The sequence below is a fragment of the Sciurus vulgaris genome (genome assembly GCF_902686455.1).
Source record: "Sciurus vulgaris genome assembly, chromosome: 14".
Classification (NCBI taxonomy): domain Eukaryota; kingdom Metazoa; phylum Chordata; class Mammalia; order Rodentia; family Sciuridae; genus Sciurus; species Sciurus vulgaris.
The window spans coordinates 77,759,141-77,775,746 of record NC_136475.1 but is presented as its reverse complement, the minus strand read 5'-3'; the positions used below and the strand labels follow the sequence as shown (position 1 = coordinate 77,775,746).

Genomic DNA, 16,606 nt, shown 5'->3' with positions numbered 1-16,606 from the left:
TTTTTTGAATGACCTCTTATGTCTCAATCTTCAGCTTCTCCCTCCCCATGAGACCTTCCATCAGCAGCCATCACAGCAACAAGCCACTCTCACCCGTCGTCCTTCCTGTGGGGAGTCCCTATGGCCACCGCCTCCTTGGGTCACAATACCCACTCTTCCTTCTCTCCCTCTCTGACCATTTCTCACCCCATCGCCTCAGTGTTTATGTGCTCACATAACTTCCATCACTATCTGTTATGGGTTCAGTTGTGTCCTCCCAAAATTCATATGGTGAAGTCCTAACTCCCAGTACCTCAGAATGTGCCCTTATTTGGAAATAGGGTCCTCGCACATGTGATTAATTAAGATAAGGTCAGTTGGGTGTGGTGGCACACACCTATAATTATACTACCTGGGAGACTGAGGCAGGAGGATCACAAGTTTGAGATCAGCCTGACAACTTAGATGGCCCTGTCTCAATATAAAATAAAAAGATTGAGAGTGTAGTTCAGTGGCAGAGCACCTGCCTGGTATACTCAAGGCAGTGGGTTCAATTCCCCAGTACCAAAAAATGGGGGTGGGGCTTCAGAATTCCCCCCACTTGTTCTTGCCCTTCTGGCTTTTCTGCTCTGTGAGGACAAGTAGATGGCACTAAATATGAAGAACAGGCCATCACCAGGCACTGAACATGTTGGCACCTTGATCTTGGATTTTCCAGCCTCCAGAATTGTGAGAAATAAATTCCTGTTGCTTACAAATTTCCCTAGTTTGTGGTATTTTGTTATAGCAGCAGGCAGACCACCAGAAGCTAGGGGAAAGGCATACATGGAGCAGATCCTCACAGGCTTCAGAAAAATCAATCCTGCCCTGCTGACATCTTGATCTTGACTTCCAGCATCCAGAAGTATAAGACAATACATTTCTGTTGTTTATAGTACTTTGTTCTAGCAACCCTGCAAACTAATGCATCATCTAAATGCTAATGATTAGGAAATCTCTAATTCCCATTTGTGAGCACCAGACAACTTCTGGAATTAAGGAACCTACTGACTGAGGGGTCAGTGCCACTGGAAAAAAAGTTAATGTTATTCACAGTAACCGTAGAGCTAAGAGGAAAAGCAAGCCATGCTTGGCTGCAGGGGTGAAGCACCAGTGCCTCAGAAGGCAGAAAGAAGCAAGAAGGCACAGGCTTCAGCTTTTATTGGGTTTTGTTTTTTTTTGTGGGAAAGACAAAGAAGGGTAGGGGAAAGTTTAGGATTAGATAGTTTGAATAGTTCTGGAGGGCTTCACAACATAGGGGTTGTCCCTAGTTGTGTGGCACCAGGTCCTGGGGTGACTTAGGGAAAGGGAAGTATTGGTTTGGCGTGTGAGAGTTAAATAAAGAAAGTGGGTCAGAACATAGGCTCTGGATCACAGGGGAAATGTACCCAGCATTGGCCACTAGTTTGACCCTTTGATTAATTGATGCCAAACAGACAAACACGGAATCTAAGAAAACACAGAACAGCTACCAGCACCTCAACTCTACATGCCTGAGTCTAAATGCATCCTTTTCCTCCTCAAACCTTTCCCTCCCATGGCTTCCCCAACCCAGGGACAAACATCCCTGCATCTGTGCAGTTGGGAACCTGGGGGTCATCCGTGTTTCTCCTTCTGCCCCATCTCCAACTATCAACTCTACTTCCTATATTGAAGATTTTTTTTAACGCTTTTTTTTTTTTTTTTTTTTTTGGTACTGGGAATTGTAGCTCACTCTATCACTGAGCTATATCCCCAGCCCTTTTTGCATTTTTCATTTTGAGACAGAGACAGGTCTCACTAAGTTGCTTGGGGCCTCACTAAGTTGCTGAGGCTGGCTTCGATTTTGTGATCCTCCTGCCCCAGTCTCCTGAGTTGCTGAGATTTACAGGTGTGTACCACTGCACCCATCTATCTTGAAGATCTTCACTCCTCTCCCTGGCTATCCTCCAGTCTAGGCAGCCATCTTCTGTGCCTGCAGTGTGGGTAACAGTTTCCCCATTGGCCTCTCTGTTTCCATTTCTCTGTTTCTGTTTTCCTTCTTCCCCAACCCAGTCTCCAAGTAGCCTGAGGGATTCTTTTAAAACATAAATCTCACCTCATCAACCCTTTGAAGACTTTCCTCTGCCTTCAGGGTAAACTCCTTTCTGCAGCTGCTAACCACCTAGTTCTTGACCACACTTATGCTGAGCAACACCAATTATCTTTTGGCTCACTAAGAAGTCTCTCACTTATCCTGGAGCAAGCACATTCACCTCCCACTTGCCCGGAAAACTCCTATTCATTTTTTTTGTCCCCTCTCCAGTGAAGCTTTGGCACCCCTTCAGTGTCCCCATGGCAGCAAGTATTTCCTTTTTCTAGCATCACTCCCTGTGGTAGGGGTTCAACCCTGAGGACATAGTCGAATCTCTTAGAGAGCTTTTACATTCCATACCTTCATACCTACATACATTGATGCCTGAGCTCTTCTTCTGGGCACTGGTAGTTTGTACAATTCCCAGGTGATTCTCATCTGCAATCAAGGTGGACTATGGCTCTCCTACAGACCTTATTACTATATCCTAATTAAGACAGGGACAGAATTCCTGGGATATCTATATCCAGTGCCTGGTAGAGAGTGATGAGTAAATTATCTTTTGTATGATTACTATTGGCAGGGATTGTATGACACAATAGAGTGACACTGCAGGAATGACATTAACCTGGGATCTGGAATGCCACCACTGAGCAACAGAAGCCGGGGTAACAGTTTGGGGTTGTCACAGTTGGACTGTGGTTGTACCCTGTATATGAAGGTCACTGTGAATGTCCTTTGCATCGCAGAGCAGAATATCCCACAAGAATGGCTGTGCCCAGTGTGTGACTGGGTGATCGGGGAGTTCTGACCAGACGCTAGATTCTGCTGTTGCAGGGGAAGTTTAAGGAGCCCGAGATGGCTCACAACAAGATGGCAGCTGTGGGGGAGGCTGCTTGTCCTTGAACTGCACGCTTGTAACCGCGAAGGGGACACAGGAGGCAGGGGTGCGGGGGGCCGGAGACCATTAGCAAGTCATTGGTGCTGTCTCAGTGAGGGCAACTACCCAACGCACCCGCAGCCCTGGCACAGCCTCTCACCACTCTCGCTGCTGCACTGGCGGGAGGCGGGTCTTTCAAGAACGACCGACCAATGGCATGTAAGGGGCGTGGCCGACGCCGACTGCGAGCGGAAGAGTCAAGGTTCGGGATCTGGAGCCAGTCGGCAGCTTGGGAGTTGGGGGCTCTTTGCACGAGATGCTGAGTTCCTCCCTGAGCTCCCAAAACAACACCTGGACAGAGACATTCTCTCTGCTCTTGGCTCTTGGCGTTGCCCTCTACTTGGGCTACTACTGGGCATGTGTGCTCCAGGTGGGTGCGAGCCCAGCGCTCTGGATGGTGGGTTTGGGATACCCGGGTCTAGGGAGCCGCTTCCAACCGGAACTCGAGCCTTTTATGAAGACTTGTATAGTTGGTTTGCTTTTATCACCTATGGAGATCAGTTCTTTGTCTCCCTAGATTGTCTGCATCCTCCCATGCCAGTTGAGCTATGGACAGGCATTTGGGGAAAGACGGGGTGAAAGACATCCTGAAGTGTCAAAAGAGACGTGCACACTCCGCTTTTCATTTTGGGTGGTGTAGCAGTTCCTCATTAGCAGCACTGAATGACGGAAACAGTCCGGTGGGTTGTAGCCAATCCCAGCACCACCTCCCTGAGCCTAGTAAGGCCGCGCTTCTTTTGAGTGCTGTCGGAGGCCGCACCTAACTCAGGCCTGAATGTACAAAGACCTTAACTGTCTTTGTACATTCAGCCATGTATTAAGTTTCAGACTCTCCACATATAGTGTGATGAAAAGGTATTAAGAGGCTGATTTTGATCAATTTAGGTATTTTCTTACTGAAATTTAGATAAATACATAATCTACATATCCGGGAAAATCATTTGATCTTCATTAAAATCTGTTCCAGGAAGCTGAGTCTTAATAAGAACCTATTGATTCAAGTCCTTTAAAAAGGCCTATAGGAGCTCCATGTGGTGGTGCTCGCCTGTAATCCCAGTGGCTCAGGAGGCTGAGGCAGGAGAATCACAAATTCCAGGCCAACCTCAGCAAATTAGTGAGGCCCTGACTCAAAATAAAAAAAATAAAAAGGGTTGGGGATGTGGCTCAGTGGTAAAGTGCCTCTGGGGTCAATCCCCGGAACCACCCCCACATAAATAAATAAAAGGCCTATAGAAGATGGGCCCTGTGGCCCTTGCACCTATAGTCTCAGTTGTTGGGGCTGAGGCTGAGGCAGGAGGATTGCTTTAGCTTAAGAGTTCTAGACCAGTGTGAGCAACACAGCAAGACACTATTTCATAAAATAAGTTTGGCCTAGGGATGTAGATCAGTGGTAGAGTGTGTGTTCTTAGCATGCTTAAGGTCCTGGACTCAATCCTCACTATGGAGAATAATAATAATAAATATTCCTTAATAAAAAGTTTAAAATTCCATCCTCACAATACTCTGTAAGGCTCACTTATATACCAGATTTGGAAAGTTGGTCAGACCAGACCTCTCCTGAACTAAACATTTTTCACCAGTCACACAGCAGAGCATATATATATATATATATATATATATATATATATATATATATATATATATATAAGTTTCTTGGCTTCCAGATATTGATGCAGGGAAAGTAACATTCTGGAGACTCTGAGGACATGGAATTTGAGATTAGTACCGATTTATCCACAGCATCAGCCAATGGCATATTACTAGGATTGAGTCAAGAAATATTTTGCTAGAATTAAAGAAGCTAATCCACATAAGTCAAACCTGTAAACTAATTAGTCTTGTCTTCCACTGCTGAGTTGTTTGAGAATTTAATAAGTCTTAGCAATTAGTAGGTAATATAGTGTAGTGACTAAATTGCTCAGCTCTAGAGTCAAATAATCTTGGATTTGAATTTTCAGCTCTGCCAAACTAGGACCTCTGACAAGTTTTTCAACTTTCAAACCTATTCAGACAGGGATCACAGGACTTATAGAACTGTTGTGACAATCACAATAAAATCATGTGAAGTGCCTATTAGCACAATGCCTGGAACATAATGAGCACTCAATAGATTTTACCTACAAGTATTATTGTGATACCATAATTATTAATTCTTCTTTGCCTCTTGTTTGCTATGTGACTGGGTAACCAGATGACCTTTGAGAATCATTGATTTCTTCACTTATATCTTATCATATAAGGTTGGGCTTAGCCTAGTGCATATAGCACACAGTGACTATATTCCAGGGTTTAAGGAGCAGGGTCCAAGTCACATCTCCCAAAAGTCACACTATCAACTTGACCTCTCTAGTTTATCATTTGCCTGGTCCCTTTTGAGTATCTAAATTATAAGAAAAGATAGGAGTCTGATCAAGTTCCTTAGAAATGCAATTTCTGTTCTTGAGCCCGAGGCCTTTTACCTGTTCCACATGCTCCTTCTTAAGCTTTCTATGTGGCTGGGCCTTCATTCACTTGAGGCCTATTCTGAACCAAGCAGGGAAAGTGAAAGTTAGGCCTCAGTACCCAATGATCTCATCTGTCTCTATTATCCCATCGCTGTGCCCTTTGTCCTGGCTGGCCCGAAGGAATAAAATTTGTTTACGCGAGGACTGTTCTTCCTGTAGAGAAAGGTCTAATAGTAGGTGCCCTGGCAGAAAAAAGCCCTTCAGCAGTGAGCACAGACATTAGGAACAACAGGAATATGCAGATGGGGTGCTACAATCTGGAGGAGCCAGTGGCCAGAGGGAGACTTAGGAAGAAGACAGCAAGGAAAAGGCTGCAGATTGAATTGTGCTACATTTCTTCAGTCCCTACTCAGGACCCCAGCTCTTCCTGCAGGGGATCAGCTGGGCACTTTATATTACCTGCTGTGTCTCAAGGCGGTTTGGGGCAGGGATAGGCTAAGCAAGGGAGTTAGTACCCAGTCAGTTGCAGCAGCTCAGTTCAGGGTCAGTTTTGGAGAGGTGACATTCCTGGACTGGGGTTCTTTGGAGTTCTGGCTGACTATATCATAACCATTTGTGATTGAGCTGTGCTGGATATCTCACCTGACAAAGCAGGGTCCTCTAGGCTGCACTCTGGGGAGAGGGTCACTCACCATCTGGTGCCAGGTTCCTCACAAGCTTGGGACAGAAATCAGGGAGTGAGACAAGATTGTGCTGTGTGATTACAGAGGCCTCGCCTGGTGGCTGGCCCCCAGTTTCTGGCCTTCCTGGAGCAACACTGTCCCATCACTGTGGAAACTTTCTACCCCACACTGTGGTGTTTTGAGGGACGGCTACAAACCATCTTTAGAGTCCTCGTACAGTCTCAGCCCCTAGTTCCTTACCAGAGGTAAGAGGGAGAGAATGGGGTGGCGTGAGGAAGCTGCAAGTACCTGGGGGAAACCTATGTACCTCTTTTAAAGTAAAGGTGATCTTTGCTCCATCTGCTTTAGTGTGTTGAGGGCACAATGATATTGAATACGTGGAAGGGCTCTCTAATTGCACATCCACAAGGTACTATTTAATCTCATGCCCCATTCCATCTTGGTCAGTCTTACTTTTTACATAATCACACCTTCAAATTTTTGGATATGTGAGTGAGGCAGGGGACGAACCTTTGAAGCACATCAAATTCCCAGTAGTATCTTTGTGTGCCCATCTCTTCCAAACCACAGTGAAGTCCTCCAAACCCCAGATGGAGGCCAGCTCCTGCTAGACTGGGCTGAGCAGCACAACAGCAGGCACTACCCTGACCCTGCCACCCAGCCCATTGTGTTGCTGCTTCCTGGCATCAGTGGCAGTAGCCAGGAGACATACATTTTACACCTGGTGAACCAAGCTTTAAGGGATGGCTACAGGTAAGGATGGGCACAGCCCAGGAGTTGGGGTGCATGAGCACTTGTGACCAAGAGAAGCTAGTTCAACCCTGATGCAGAGCTTTAGGAAGGGAGTCTCTTTTTTTTTTCCCTGCCCCTGGTGCTGGGGATTGAACCCAGGGCCTCGTGCACTCTACCAACCGAGCTATATCCCCAGCCCCAGGAAGGGAGTCTTAACGGGTATTTTTGAAGACTGTCAAAAAGGGAAAGGGATTATGGGGAAGGACTGGCTGATGTACCTGTGTATACCCCAGGGCTGTTGTATTTAACAACCGGGGCTGCCGTGGGGAAGAACTGCTGGTGAGTACCCTCCTCCTCATGGTGGCTCTCTATCTACTCCCATGTGAGAAATTGGGCCCTGGGGCTCTATCCACCTGCCTACCTAACCTTCCTCCCTTTCCCCACCACCTCCTAAGTCCTTCCATTTTGCTACCTTCTAGTAAGAGCCTCCCTCCCTGTCCAATAATCCCATTTGCCCTTAGACCCACAGGGCATACTGTGCCAGCAATACTGAAGATCTAGAGACAGTTGTGAACCACATAAAGCACCGGTACCCCGAAGCTCCATTGCTGGCCGTGGGCATCTCTTTTGGAGGGTAATCGTTGCCTGGGATTAACTCCAACACCCAGTCTTCCCTTCTTTCCACTTCCATGTCCTTTCTTTCTCCATCCCAACTTATTCATGGAAACTTCTTTCATGGCCCGCTGTCTAATCCTGTAGGATATTGGTGCTGAACTACCTGGCGCGAACTGGGAAGGAGACTGGGTTGGTGGCAGGACTGACTCTATCTGCATGCTGGGATTCCTTTGAGACCTCTCACTCCTTGGAGACCCCCCTCAACTCACGGCTCTTCAATCAGCCCCTCACTGCTGGGCTCTGCCGGTTTGTGGACAGGTAGGGAAGGTCTTTGCAGAAGACAGGGCAGGATGGCATGCTGCCAGGCTCCCCCAGTACTTGGTCAATTCTTACGTGGGCTTTCTCATGTGTGAGATGGTACAGTAGGCTTTAGGGTTTGGGTCATATGTGGGAATCAAGATAAACCCTGGTTATACTCTTTTCCAGAAATAGAAAGATGATTGAAAAGGTGGTGGACGTAGACTTTGTGCTACAGGTATAATCTTTCAACTATCTCAGCCCCAATATTAGTCTCCCACTGTCTTCCTCTTCTATTATCTTAGCCCATCCTACCCCTACCACACAGGCCCGCACAATCCGCCAGATTGATGAGCGCTACACATCTGTGGCCTTTGGGTTTAAAGACTGTGATGCCTATTACCAAGCATCAAGCCCAAGAACCAAGGTCAATGCTATCCAGATTCCTGTGCTCTGCCTCAATGCAGCAGATGACCCCTTCTCCCCAGTCCAAGGTGAGTAGCTTGAATCATGAAACCTTGACCCCAGAGGAAGTGGACCATGAGGTACAGGTGGAGAAACTGGGTTCTCAGTAAAGGCCAGGTCCCTAACCTCCTTTCTGACTCCCTCCCAGCCTTTCCCCTACAGGCTGCTCAGCGCTCTCCCCATGTTGCACTGCTCATCACAGCTCGTGGTGGCCACATTGGCTTCATGGAAGGGCTGCTGCCGTGGCAGCACTGCTACATGAGCCGCCTCTTGCATCAGTATGCCAGAGCCATCTTCCAGCATCCAGCAGAGCTGACTGACCTAAGGGCACTTCTACCTTCTGAGGACAGAAAGAGCTGACAAGAGTACGTTTGGGATCTCAGTTCAGTCTTCCCTTGTTTATTAAATATCAACTCTTCTTGCCTAATGGGCCGAGGTTCTTTTTCCCTTTCTTCAAGGCTGGGGCAGACTATCCAGGAACTTATTGCATGTTTAGCCTGGCTGGCTTGGCACTACACACCTGAGCCCAGAGGTTGCTACCTCAGTCTTCTTTTTCCCCCTTCTTGCCCTAACAGTAGGTACCAGGCCAGTCCTTGTCTCAACAAAGGCCAGGGTTATCATCTGAAGGCTGCAAGGGGAGGAGAAACAGCTTGTTTCTTCATGAAGGACGGCAGTACCTGCAGGCTCTTCGGCATCTTCACATGTTTCTGGAGAAGGACAAGCTCAACACTGGAGCCTCTGGTAGACAGAGGGAAGGAGGCAGGTAGTGTAGCCCAGGCTTCAGACATCAGTGTCTTGGGAAGATCCAGAGATGATAAATGCAGGACTCCCAGACCCAGAATCACACAGGGCCACAACCAAGCTTTAACTGAGAAGGACAAGCAGGGCCCATCAGTCTCCTCAGAGGCAGCTTCAACTGTGGATCCAAATGGAGTGAGTAACAGGAGTCCAGGCCTCCACTCTGCTCTAGAAAGTGGCAGTGTCCACGCCCCTGGTTCCCAGAGGCTAGAGAGGCTAAAGAAAACCTGGAAAGGCACTCTGGAGCAGCAGGATGGTCACAACAATAAGCCCGACACATAACAGGAGCAGCAGCCACACAGGAACACTCCCTGTGGGTGGGGGTAAGAGAAATGAGCAGGCAAAGGGGCTTCAGAGACTGAAGACCAAAACCTTCAACCTGTTAAGGAGGGGGCAGATAGATGGCCACAAGCAGCTATTCTCCAGGGGCGAGTTTCTGCTACAGCTAAAGGTGGGGTAATAACCCAAACCCCCAGTGACTCACGCCGTGAAGGCAGCAGGTGCAGCTGGCAACGACTGTCCACAGCCACAGAGAACAGGGCAGTTTCATGGGACCCAAGAAGTTCTGGACCACGACCCTTCTCAGGTAGAAAGGCCACATCTGTCACCACAATGCCATGGGCCTCCCTCATGTAATAGAGGCGCTGAAGACAGAAAGAAAAAGAGAGAGGGAAGGTCCAGTTAGAAGCGTTTCCTCTGGGAGACATTTTGCCCACCCCCGTCCCCTGCAGGCTTTCCCTCGGGCTGGGCCAGACTCTTTCTAGCACTCAGGGTAGAGCAGCCCACAGTCCTCCCACAGGGCTGTGCCAACGTCCACCCATTACCTGGAGAGAGAAAGCTATGTAGATGGCTACAGAACCAGTGACCGTACCCAGGCCTAGGAAGGTGCCCGATTCACTGCAACAAACAACAAAGTGCTCACTGTCCTCAGGAACTCAGGACTGTTACCAAACTCCCCTAGGAACCCTCTACCCAGCCAAGCCAGCACTGTCTCATACCTGACACTGAGGCAGGAGATGACTTCATGGCCACAGGGCTTGGTACGAAGAGGCAAGAAGGAGGAACCATCCCAGGCTGTGAGGTAGCAAGGTGGGGGCTGGCGCAGCCGCTTGTGGGGGATCTGCACTGTGAAGAGCCGCAGCCCAGAAGGCTGGTCTGGAACATGCCCAAACCTAGGAGCCAAGCAAGGGACTGTTCAGCTCTTGGGGCCTCCCAACACTCCTGTTCCCTAATCAGGCTGGAGGTTAATGCCTAGCAAGGCCACTGCTCTCCCATTCTCACCCTGTCTTCCAGTCTTTTCCCACCACCCCACCATCACTGGGCTGTGTCTCTTTTAGCCACCTTCAGGGTCTTCATACCTGCAGGCCTGGTAGCGGTAAGGTGTATTAGAAAAGGTGGGTCCATTTTCTTGCCAGTGCAGCTGTATCAGTAGCTGATCCTTCTGCCACACAGAGGCCTTAAGGTCCCAGCCCACAGTTACCAACTAGTTAGGAATAAAGATTCCAAAGATGGTTAGGGGATCTACTTACTGTGCAAGCAGCATAAGCATCTCCTTACTCCCTTCTCCATCCCCTTCCCACAATCCACCTCACCTTGCCATCAGGCCCCAAAGCCAGGTCTTCTATCTCCCCTTCGTGGGCTTTGAACTCCAGAACTTTCTCCAGGCTGGGTACCTGCAGCAAGCCACCACCCTGATAAGGCCAGGCACAAAGCAAGAGCACTATGATCCCCACCCCTCTTCTCCAGTGGACACTCACAAGTTTCCCAGAACTCATGTTCAGATTTTTACAAATTTGGTCTTGTTGCAACTGCCATTCATCTTCCCTAAACCCTCAAAGTCACACCTTCCAGACACGAACGAAGCCATCTGTTCCTCCGGTGGCAAGCAGGGTATTATCATGGTTGAAGCACACAACTTTCTGCAGTGGATCAGGGCCAAAATCTGTCTGCACTGCCTGCAACTTCTCAACCTTGAGCTCTACCCCCTCATGATAGGTTTCAGCTCCTGCTTTCTTCTCTGCTGGGGCTGCCCCCTTCCTCTGTCGAGGGCCTTGCTCCTTTGAACCTGCAACATAAACAATTTGCCAGGATCCAGCCTTCTATATTAAGTAGAACTGGTTCCTCTCTACATGGCAAGTATTCCTACAATTTCTAGCTGCTAACATGACCCTATTTCCCGTTTCACTTCTTTAAAGACCAAGATGAAAGCGATCTTTTCCCAAAGCTCCTCACCTGCCTTTTCTGCCTTGTTGCCTTTCTGCTGATGTACCCGGAAGCGCAAGAGCTGACAGTGGGCATCTTGCCCTGCAGCAAGGATGTCACCAGCCAGTGCCAAGTTCATGGTGGCCCGTGTCTCCGTGTCATGGGAGTGCAGCAAGGCGGCGCTTAGGCGCCCATTAATCTGTTCTAGCTGCAGAAAGTGCTGTGAGAGAGGGAACCAGGATAGACAAAGTTCAGGGGTGCCCAGAGCACATGCAAGGCAAACTTCTCTTAGTTCTTACCCTTTTTGATCATTGCACTTTCTAGTTCATAGGGCTTTCTCGAGCCGTTTCTCTCTTATTTGGGTCTTCCAAATTTGCATATTGCCTGCATAATTACCTCCAGTTTACAGATAAATAGGATAGAACTCCAAAAAGTGAAGAAACCTAGGTAGCCTAAGGGTCAGATGCAGTGCTCGAGGCTGCCACAGGGCAGACCCACAAGACCTATGCCTCCCGGAAAAGGCCCGGATAAGACCCCCGGAGCTGTTCGCGAGGTGGAGCTTCGGCGGTCCTGCCTACCCAGCCGGTGTGCACCTTTCACTCCTCCTTAGGACTCAACCGCCTGAGTAAAATTCTCGGCTGAAATTCGCACCAGGGCTCCGGTATGCCGGGTTTTCCCACCGGAAATGGGCAGGACCCGAAGCTGGGGTGCGGGCCACCCCTGCGGCCCCGGAATTGTCCCCAGCCCGCGGTATGACCCGGTTCTAGTGGCCTCGCGCTCTCACCACGCCATTCTTTATGCCCGTCTTGGCAGCGCCTCCTCCGCCCGCAGCGATGAGCAGCCCCGCGCTAGGGTCGACCTGAAGCGCGTACAACGGGAACGGGGCCCGGTACAGCTCTGGAGCCCGGCGCCGGCCCATCCCGCCCGCCGCGCGTTCACTGCCAGCCCCGCGGCACCCAGGGCATGCCGCGTCCGGATTTCGGCTACTGCCCAGGCCACTGCTGAACTTAGCTCGATCGCTGGCGGGAGGATTCCCGATCCCTTTCACACCCGCCGGGTTGCCACAACTCCAACCACCCGCAGCTATCTCCACTCGGTCTGAGTCAATCTCGAAAGCGCGCACTGCGCAGGCGCTCCTGCCCGCGGCTCTCTGCGCAGGCGCACAACGTCGGTACGCGTCAGCACTAGCGGGCCGAGGGGCTGAAGCCGCGGAACCCCGGCACGGGATAGCTAGCGGTGACCACAGACCCGCCATCTTTGTGCGGGGCGCGGGAGGCGAGGAAGGCGGGTCTGGAAGAGGTTAACCGGAGGTCAATAAACCTTTAATGAAGTAATCCTCAAATTATGACCGTCCTCACTTGAGTGATCATACATGCAGCCTTTACATCTCACACCAGAGAGAAAGTGATTAGACCGAGCACACTAGCGGCTCTTGCCTCTTACCTGAGGCGACATGGACTTGAAATGAACCTGGCTTCAAATCCCAGATTCTCTTACCTTCTAATATGAGGAAACTGTTCTCCATCTTAACACCTGCCCTGGGGTTGGCAGAGTCTTCCATTCCCTTTCGTGGGGGGTCTCGCACTTCTGCAGTGATGGTGCACCCCTCTGACAGACGGGACAACTTGCCTCCCTGGAAGGTGTCTTCGTGCCTAACACCCCGCCCTCCTGATAGTGCCTTCTATTTTTTATCTATGTAAGGATCCTTGTGCTCCCCTGAGAATGAGTTTTAGGAATGCCCTTCCCTGCCGAGAGACATTGGCTATTTGCATCCTCATCTCAGGGTCCCAGGAGGAATGGGCCTGGTGACTTCATCTTTGGGGATACCAGTGTCTATTCCACAGAGTTGAATTAAAAGTGTGAGGGGCCTGATCCAGCCCTTGTGCATTTGAGGTCCTAGGGCCTTTGGGGTCCTGTTGTTGTCCTTGGCCGTTTCTCTCTCTCTCTCTCTCTCTCTCTCTCTCTCTCTCTCTCTCTCTCTCTCTCTCGGTGCTGGGGATTGAACTCTACAAACTGAGCTATATCCCCAGCCCTCCTCCTATTTCTTTTGACATTCCCCCTTCCTACCCTGGTCTTGTAGGAAGCTGGCACCCTTGTAGCTACTGCAATCCATTCTGTGAGCTCAGGACACAGATATAAGTTTCTCAGGGTCAGGCTTTATTGGATACACTGAAGGCTGAATGGGGCCTTAGGTGCCCTTGGTCCTCTTCAGCCAGGAGAGAGCAAACTCCATAAGGGGTTTCCAGGGTTCAGTGCAGGAGAACACACCTGACCTCCAGTCAGCCAGCCCTTCAGAGTGTCTCGGGGACTCCCCGAGATCTGGGGCCTAGTGGGGAGGGTGGGGTTTTGAAGGGGTGCTCCAGGGAGCCTCCGCAGTTCTGGAACTAGGATTGTGACTTTTGGAGAACAGGCTCTGGAGAGGAAGGCCTCTTTGGGGCAGGAGGCAACCTGGGCTTCAGGGAAGCAGTGGCCTGTTTTGGTGCCTGAGGTGGAGGCCCCGAATATCGGGTGGATCTTGGAGGTGGGAGGCCTGCAGACCTGAGGCTCCCGGCCTGGGAGGGTGTGCCTCGGGCTGAATTTGCTTGAGTCTGAGCCGCTGGGGCTCTGAGCCGCTGAGCTGCTGGGGTCTGGGCTGCTGGTGCTTGACACGAAGGACCCTGAGTTGCCTCGCCCTGAAGCCTTGCTTCTCCCTGCCTTTTTTCTGGCAACAGATGCAAGGCCCTGGCCTGGCCCCGAGGCAGGCGGAGGCCAAAGCCAATGCCTATGCGGAGTGGCCCAGATTCCTGGCCCTCTGCACAGGGCAGTAGTTGGGGGAAGGCAAGCAGCCGGGGTCCAGTTCTGTACTTGGGGATGGGGCAGGAGGGACCGCGAGGCCGCAGGCACACCAGGCATATGGGATACTCCACAACCGGGGCCTGGCCTGTTTTGCCGAGCCACAGGCGCTGCAGAAGCAGAAGCCGCAGGTCGTGAGCGATGCGGCGGTGCCCCAGGTGGACCACCAGGGCCTGGGCCAGGGCCCCTGGGTCCCTGAACTCTGCAGGGTCCCTCTCGCTTGCCACGCATCCTCCCACCACCCCAGGGGACTCGGTGTCCCTGTACTGAGGCCAGTGCCATGTCTTCTTGTTAGAGTGGACTCCTGGAGAAGGTAGGCTGGGAGAAGTGAGCGTGGAGCTAGGTAAGTTTTCCAGGCGGGAAGGAGTGTGACAACCTGAGAGGGGAGAGTTGTGTGGCTGGGAAGGAGAGGAGGAAAAGGTGAAAGGAGGAGAGGGGTACAGCTCTTGGTTGGAGAGGGAGGAGGACTGTGGAAAGGCAATAGTGTGGTAGCTCTGGTGAAAGAAAGTGGGGGAACTTGGGAGAGAAGAGGAATAGGGGTGTGGAGCAAAGTCAGAATTTGAGTCAGAAGAGAAGAAACGGAAGCCAGGAGTAGGGGACAGTGGAGAAGGGGAGAAAAGGAGATGGGACTGTGTGGAAGAGGAGAAAGGTGGGTGGGGAGAGAGAGGCTGTAGGTTTCCGGGAGAGGAGTCCACAAGTTGTGAAAGGCCCTGTGGGGGGCGCCCCCGGGGCGCTGCGTTCTGTAGCAGCACCTGGTCCTTATTTTGAGGCAACATTGCCTTGAATCCAAAAGGGACTGAGGCCACAAGACCGAGGAGAGAGACCTAGCAGAATCAGGACAAGGGTCTCTGAGGCTAGTGGTGACTGAGAATCAAGGCAGCCTGCTGTGAGCAGGGTGGCTCCAGCCTGAAGGGCATCGGAGGAGACACAGCCCTCTGGCACCCGGCTCTCCAGGTGCTCAGCGGGGAGCCTGGGTTTAAGCCTGGCTTCTCACTTCTTTGCAGTCAGCCATTGATGAGGGATGTACGGGAATGAGAAATCAGAGCTGCCTCTTGGGAGCTGAGGGCCAGCAGTGACTCTCTGGATGGAGCAAGGAGGAAGACACAGCCCATAGGACCTGCAGAGAAAGAGACAGAGCCCATGATATTAGGGAGGGAAGGATGGAGTTGGAGAAGGGAACTTTGGGGATAGTGACTAAGATGGGAACAGGAATGGAGGAGATTCTGGGGCTCTGATTCCTTACCAATGAGGTTTCCTCTGGGCTGTTTCACAAGACACTTCAGCACAGGGGGGACCTGGGAGAGAGGAGCAGAGTTACCAAATGATGAAGGGGGACATACATCCCTCTGCCTCCAGCATCTATCACCCTAAACTCACCCAGAATTCTGTCTGAACGTTGCCCTCAGTCCTCCTTCAGCCAGGCAGAGGTCTTCTGTGTTACAGGGTTTTGTCCTCCTAATCCTGACTCAGAGATTCTGTAAGCATCCTGGTTTCCTGGCAATCTGGTTCTCCTGACCCCTGGTCGCCCCTAATGCTGATGTCCTTTAGCTCAGCCTGGCCCTGGCTGAGATGGCTTACCACGCCCAGCAGCAGCAGCACTGGGGCCAGCTGGTAAAAGCCTCTGGGAGACTGGGACTTTATCTAAGGGGCGGCGTTGCCGCCCCCAATGGGAGCTAGGGGCCCCATTCCCTAGGGGCAGTTCTGCCTGGCATCAAATGCCTATGTCACAAAGGTCAGATGCTGACATCATAGAATCCTCTCCTCAAAACTCCAGGCTCTTCTCTCTCAGAGATCATGCAAAGACTAGCCCCTGACAAAAGTGTGAAGCAGGCAAAATTGTTTGGTGTACTCAGTTTCTCCTCCAGGCCGGATCCCCTCCATGGGTCCCTGCTCACAGTTCTGGCTGCTTCCTCCACCATTGTTCTCCCCACCTAGAGCCTCTCTGGGCCGAGCCCTCCCTTCTACTTCCTATTTTCCTTTGCTTTCTGAGGAGTGGCTTATTCTCCACATCTTCTCCCCTCTAGGATCTACTTATTCTGTTTTAAAAAACCATTTTATTAACACCTCTATTGAGATGTCATTCACATGCTGTACAGTCCATCCATTTAACACATCCAATTCAGTGTGTTATTGCATATTCTCAGGATTATACAACCATCACCACAATCTAATTTTAGAACATCCTTGTCCCCAACCCCCAGAGAAATCCCTTATGCCCTCCGCCCCTGGAAACCACAAATCTACTTTCTGTTCCTAATGAGATTTGCACATTCTAGACATTTTATATAAGCAGCCTTTCCTGTCTGATTTCTTTCATTTAGCATGTTTGAAAGATTTGTTCATGTTATACTGTGTATAATTACTTTATTCCTTTTTATTGCCAAATAATATTTCTTTATATAGATAGACCATTGTGCATTCCTTAATTGATAAAAATTTTGGTTGTTTCTGCTCTAGCAATCATGGTTTTGATTTGCATTTTCCTAATGACTAATCTTATCTTTTCATGTGCTTCTGGGAATTTTAT

The 16,606-nt window shown here is 50.4% G+C and overlaps 3 protein-coding genes across 6 annotated transcripts; 1 reads left to right on the top strand and 2 right to left on the bottom strand.

Annotated features, from left to right (window-relative positions):
* Nucleotides 1-432: 432 nt before the first annotated feature.
* ABHD1 (abhydrolase domain containing 1) lies at nucleotides 433-8,607 on the top strand (the record flags this gene model as incomplete). Of its 3 annotated transcripts, none has more annotated exons than XM_079110532.1 (9): nucleotides 433-3,381; nucleotides 6,223-6,383; nucleotides 6,676-6,891; nucleotides 7,164-7,209; nucleotides 7,392-7,504; nucleotides 7,630-7,803; nucleotides 7,972-8,020; nucleotides 8,111-8,276; nucleotides 8,396-8,607. In XM_079110532.1, exons 1-9 carry the CDS (start codon nucleotides 3,268-3,270, stop codon nucleotides 8,605-8,607), a joined length of 1,251 nt encoding a protein of 416 aa, XP_078966658.1. In that variant the 5' UTR covers nucleotides 433-3,267. The 3 variants fall into 3 exon arrangements, with proteins under 3 accessions (XP_078966658.1, XP_078966659.1, XP_078966660.1); XM_079110533.1 differs by having other exon boundaries at nucleotides 437-3,381; nucleotides 6,709-6,891; XM_079110534.1 differs by lacking the exon at nucleotides 6,676-6,891 and having other exon boundaries at nucleotides 437-3,381.
* A 17-nt stretch (nucleotides 8,608-8,624) lies between these two features.
* PREB (prolactin regulatory element binding) lies at nucleotides 8,625-12,382 on the bottom strand. Of its 2 annotated transcripts, XM_079110530.1 has the most exons (9): nucleotides 12,032-12,379; nucleotides 11,278-11,467; nucleotides 10,890-11,110; nucleotides 10,638-10,718; nucleotides 10,404-10,528; nucleotides 10,044-10,217; nucleotides 9,870-9,942; nucleotides 9,530-9,689; nucleotides 8,625-9,356 (listed from the first exon to the last, which is right to left on the bottom strand). In XM_079110530.1, the coding sequence occupies exons 1-9, from the start codon at nucleotides 12,164-12,166 to the stop codon at nucleotides 9,262-9,264; spliced, it is 1,254 nt and encodes a 417-aa protein (XP_078966656.1). In that variant the 5' UTR covers nucleotides 12,167-12,379; the 3' UTR covers nucleotides 8,625-9,261. The 2 variants fall into 2 exon arrangements, with proteins under 2 accessions (XP_078966656.1, XP_078966657.1); XM_079110531.1 differs by lacking the exon at nucleotides 9,530-9,689 and having other exon boundaries at nucleotides 12,032-12,382.
* A 1,249-nt stretch (nucleotides 12,383-13,631) lies between these two features.
* PRR30 (proline rich 30) lies at nucleotides 13,632-14,855 on the bottom strand (the record flags this gene model as incomplete). The annotated part of the gene is made up of 1 exon (XM_079111608.1): nucleotides 13,632-14,855. One exon carries the CDS (start codon nucleotides 14,853-14,855, stop codon nucleotides 13,632-13,634), a length of 1,224 nt encoding a protein of 407 aa, XP_078967734.1.
* Between the last annotated feature and the right edge of the window lie 1,751 nt (nucleotides 14,856-16,606).

Coding starts and splice junctions, on each gene's coding strand:
- PREB (XM_079110530.1), bottom strand. CDS start 12,166: ATGGGCCGGCGCCGGGCTCCAGAGCTGTACCGGGCCCCGTTCCCGTTG. Junction 9,943..10,043: donor ATCTCCTGCCTCAGTGTCAG/GTATGAGACAGT, acceptor TGTTTGTTGCAG/TGAATCGGGCACCTTCCTAG. Junction 9,690..9,869: donor ACATAGCTTTCTCTCTCCAG/GTAATGGGTGGA, acceptor TTCTGTCTTCAG/CGCCTCTATTACATGAGGGA.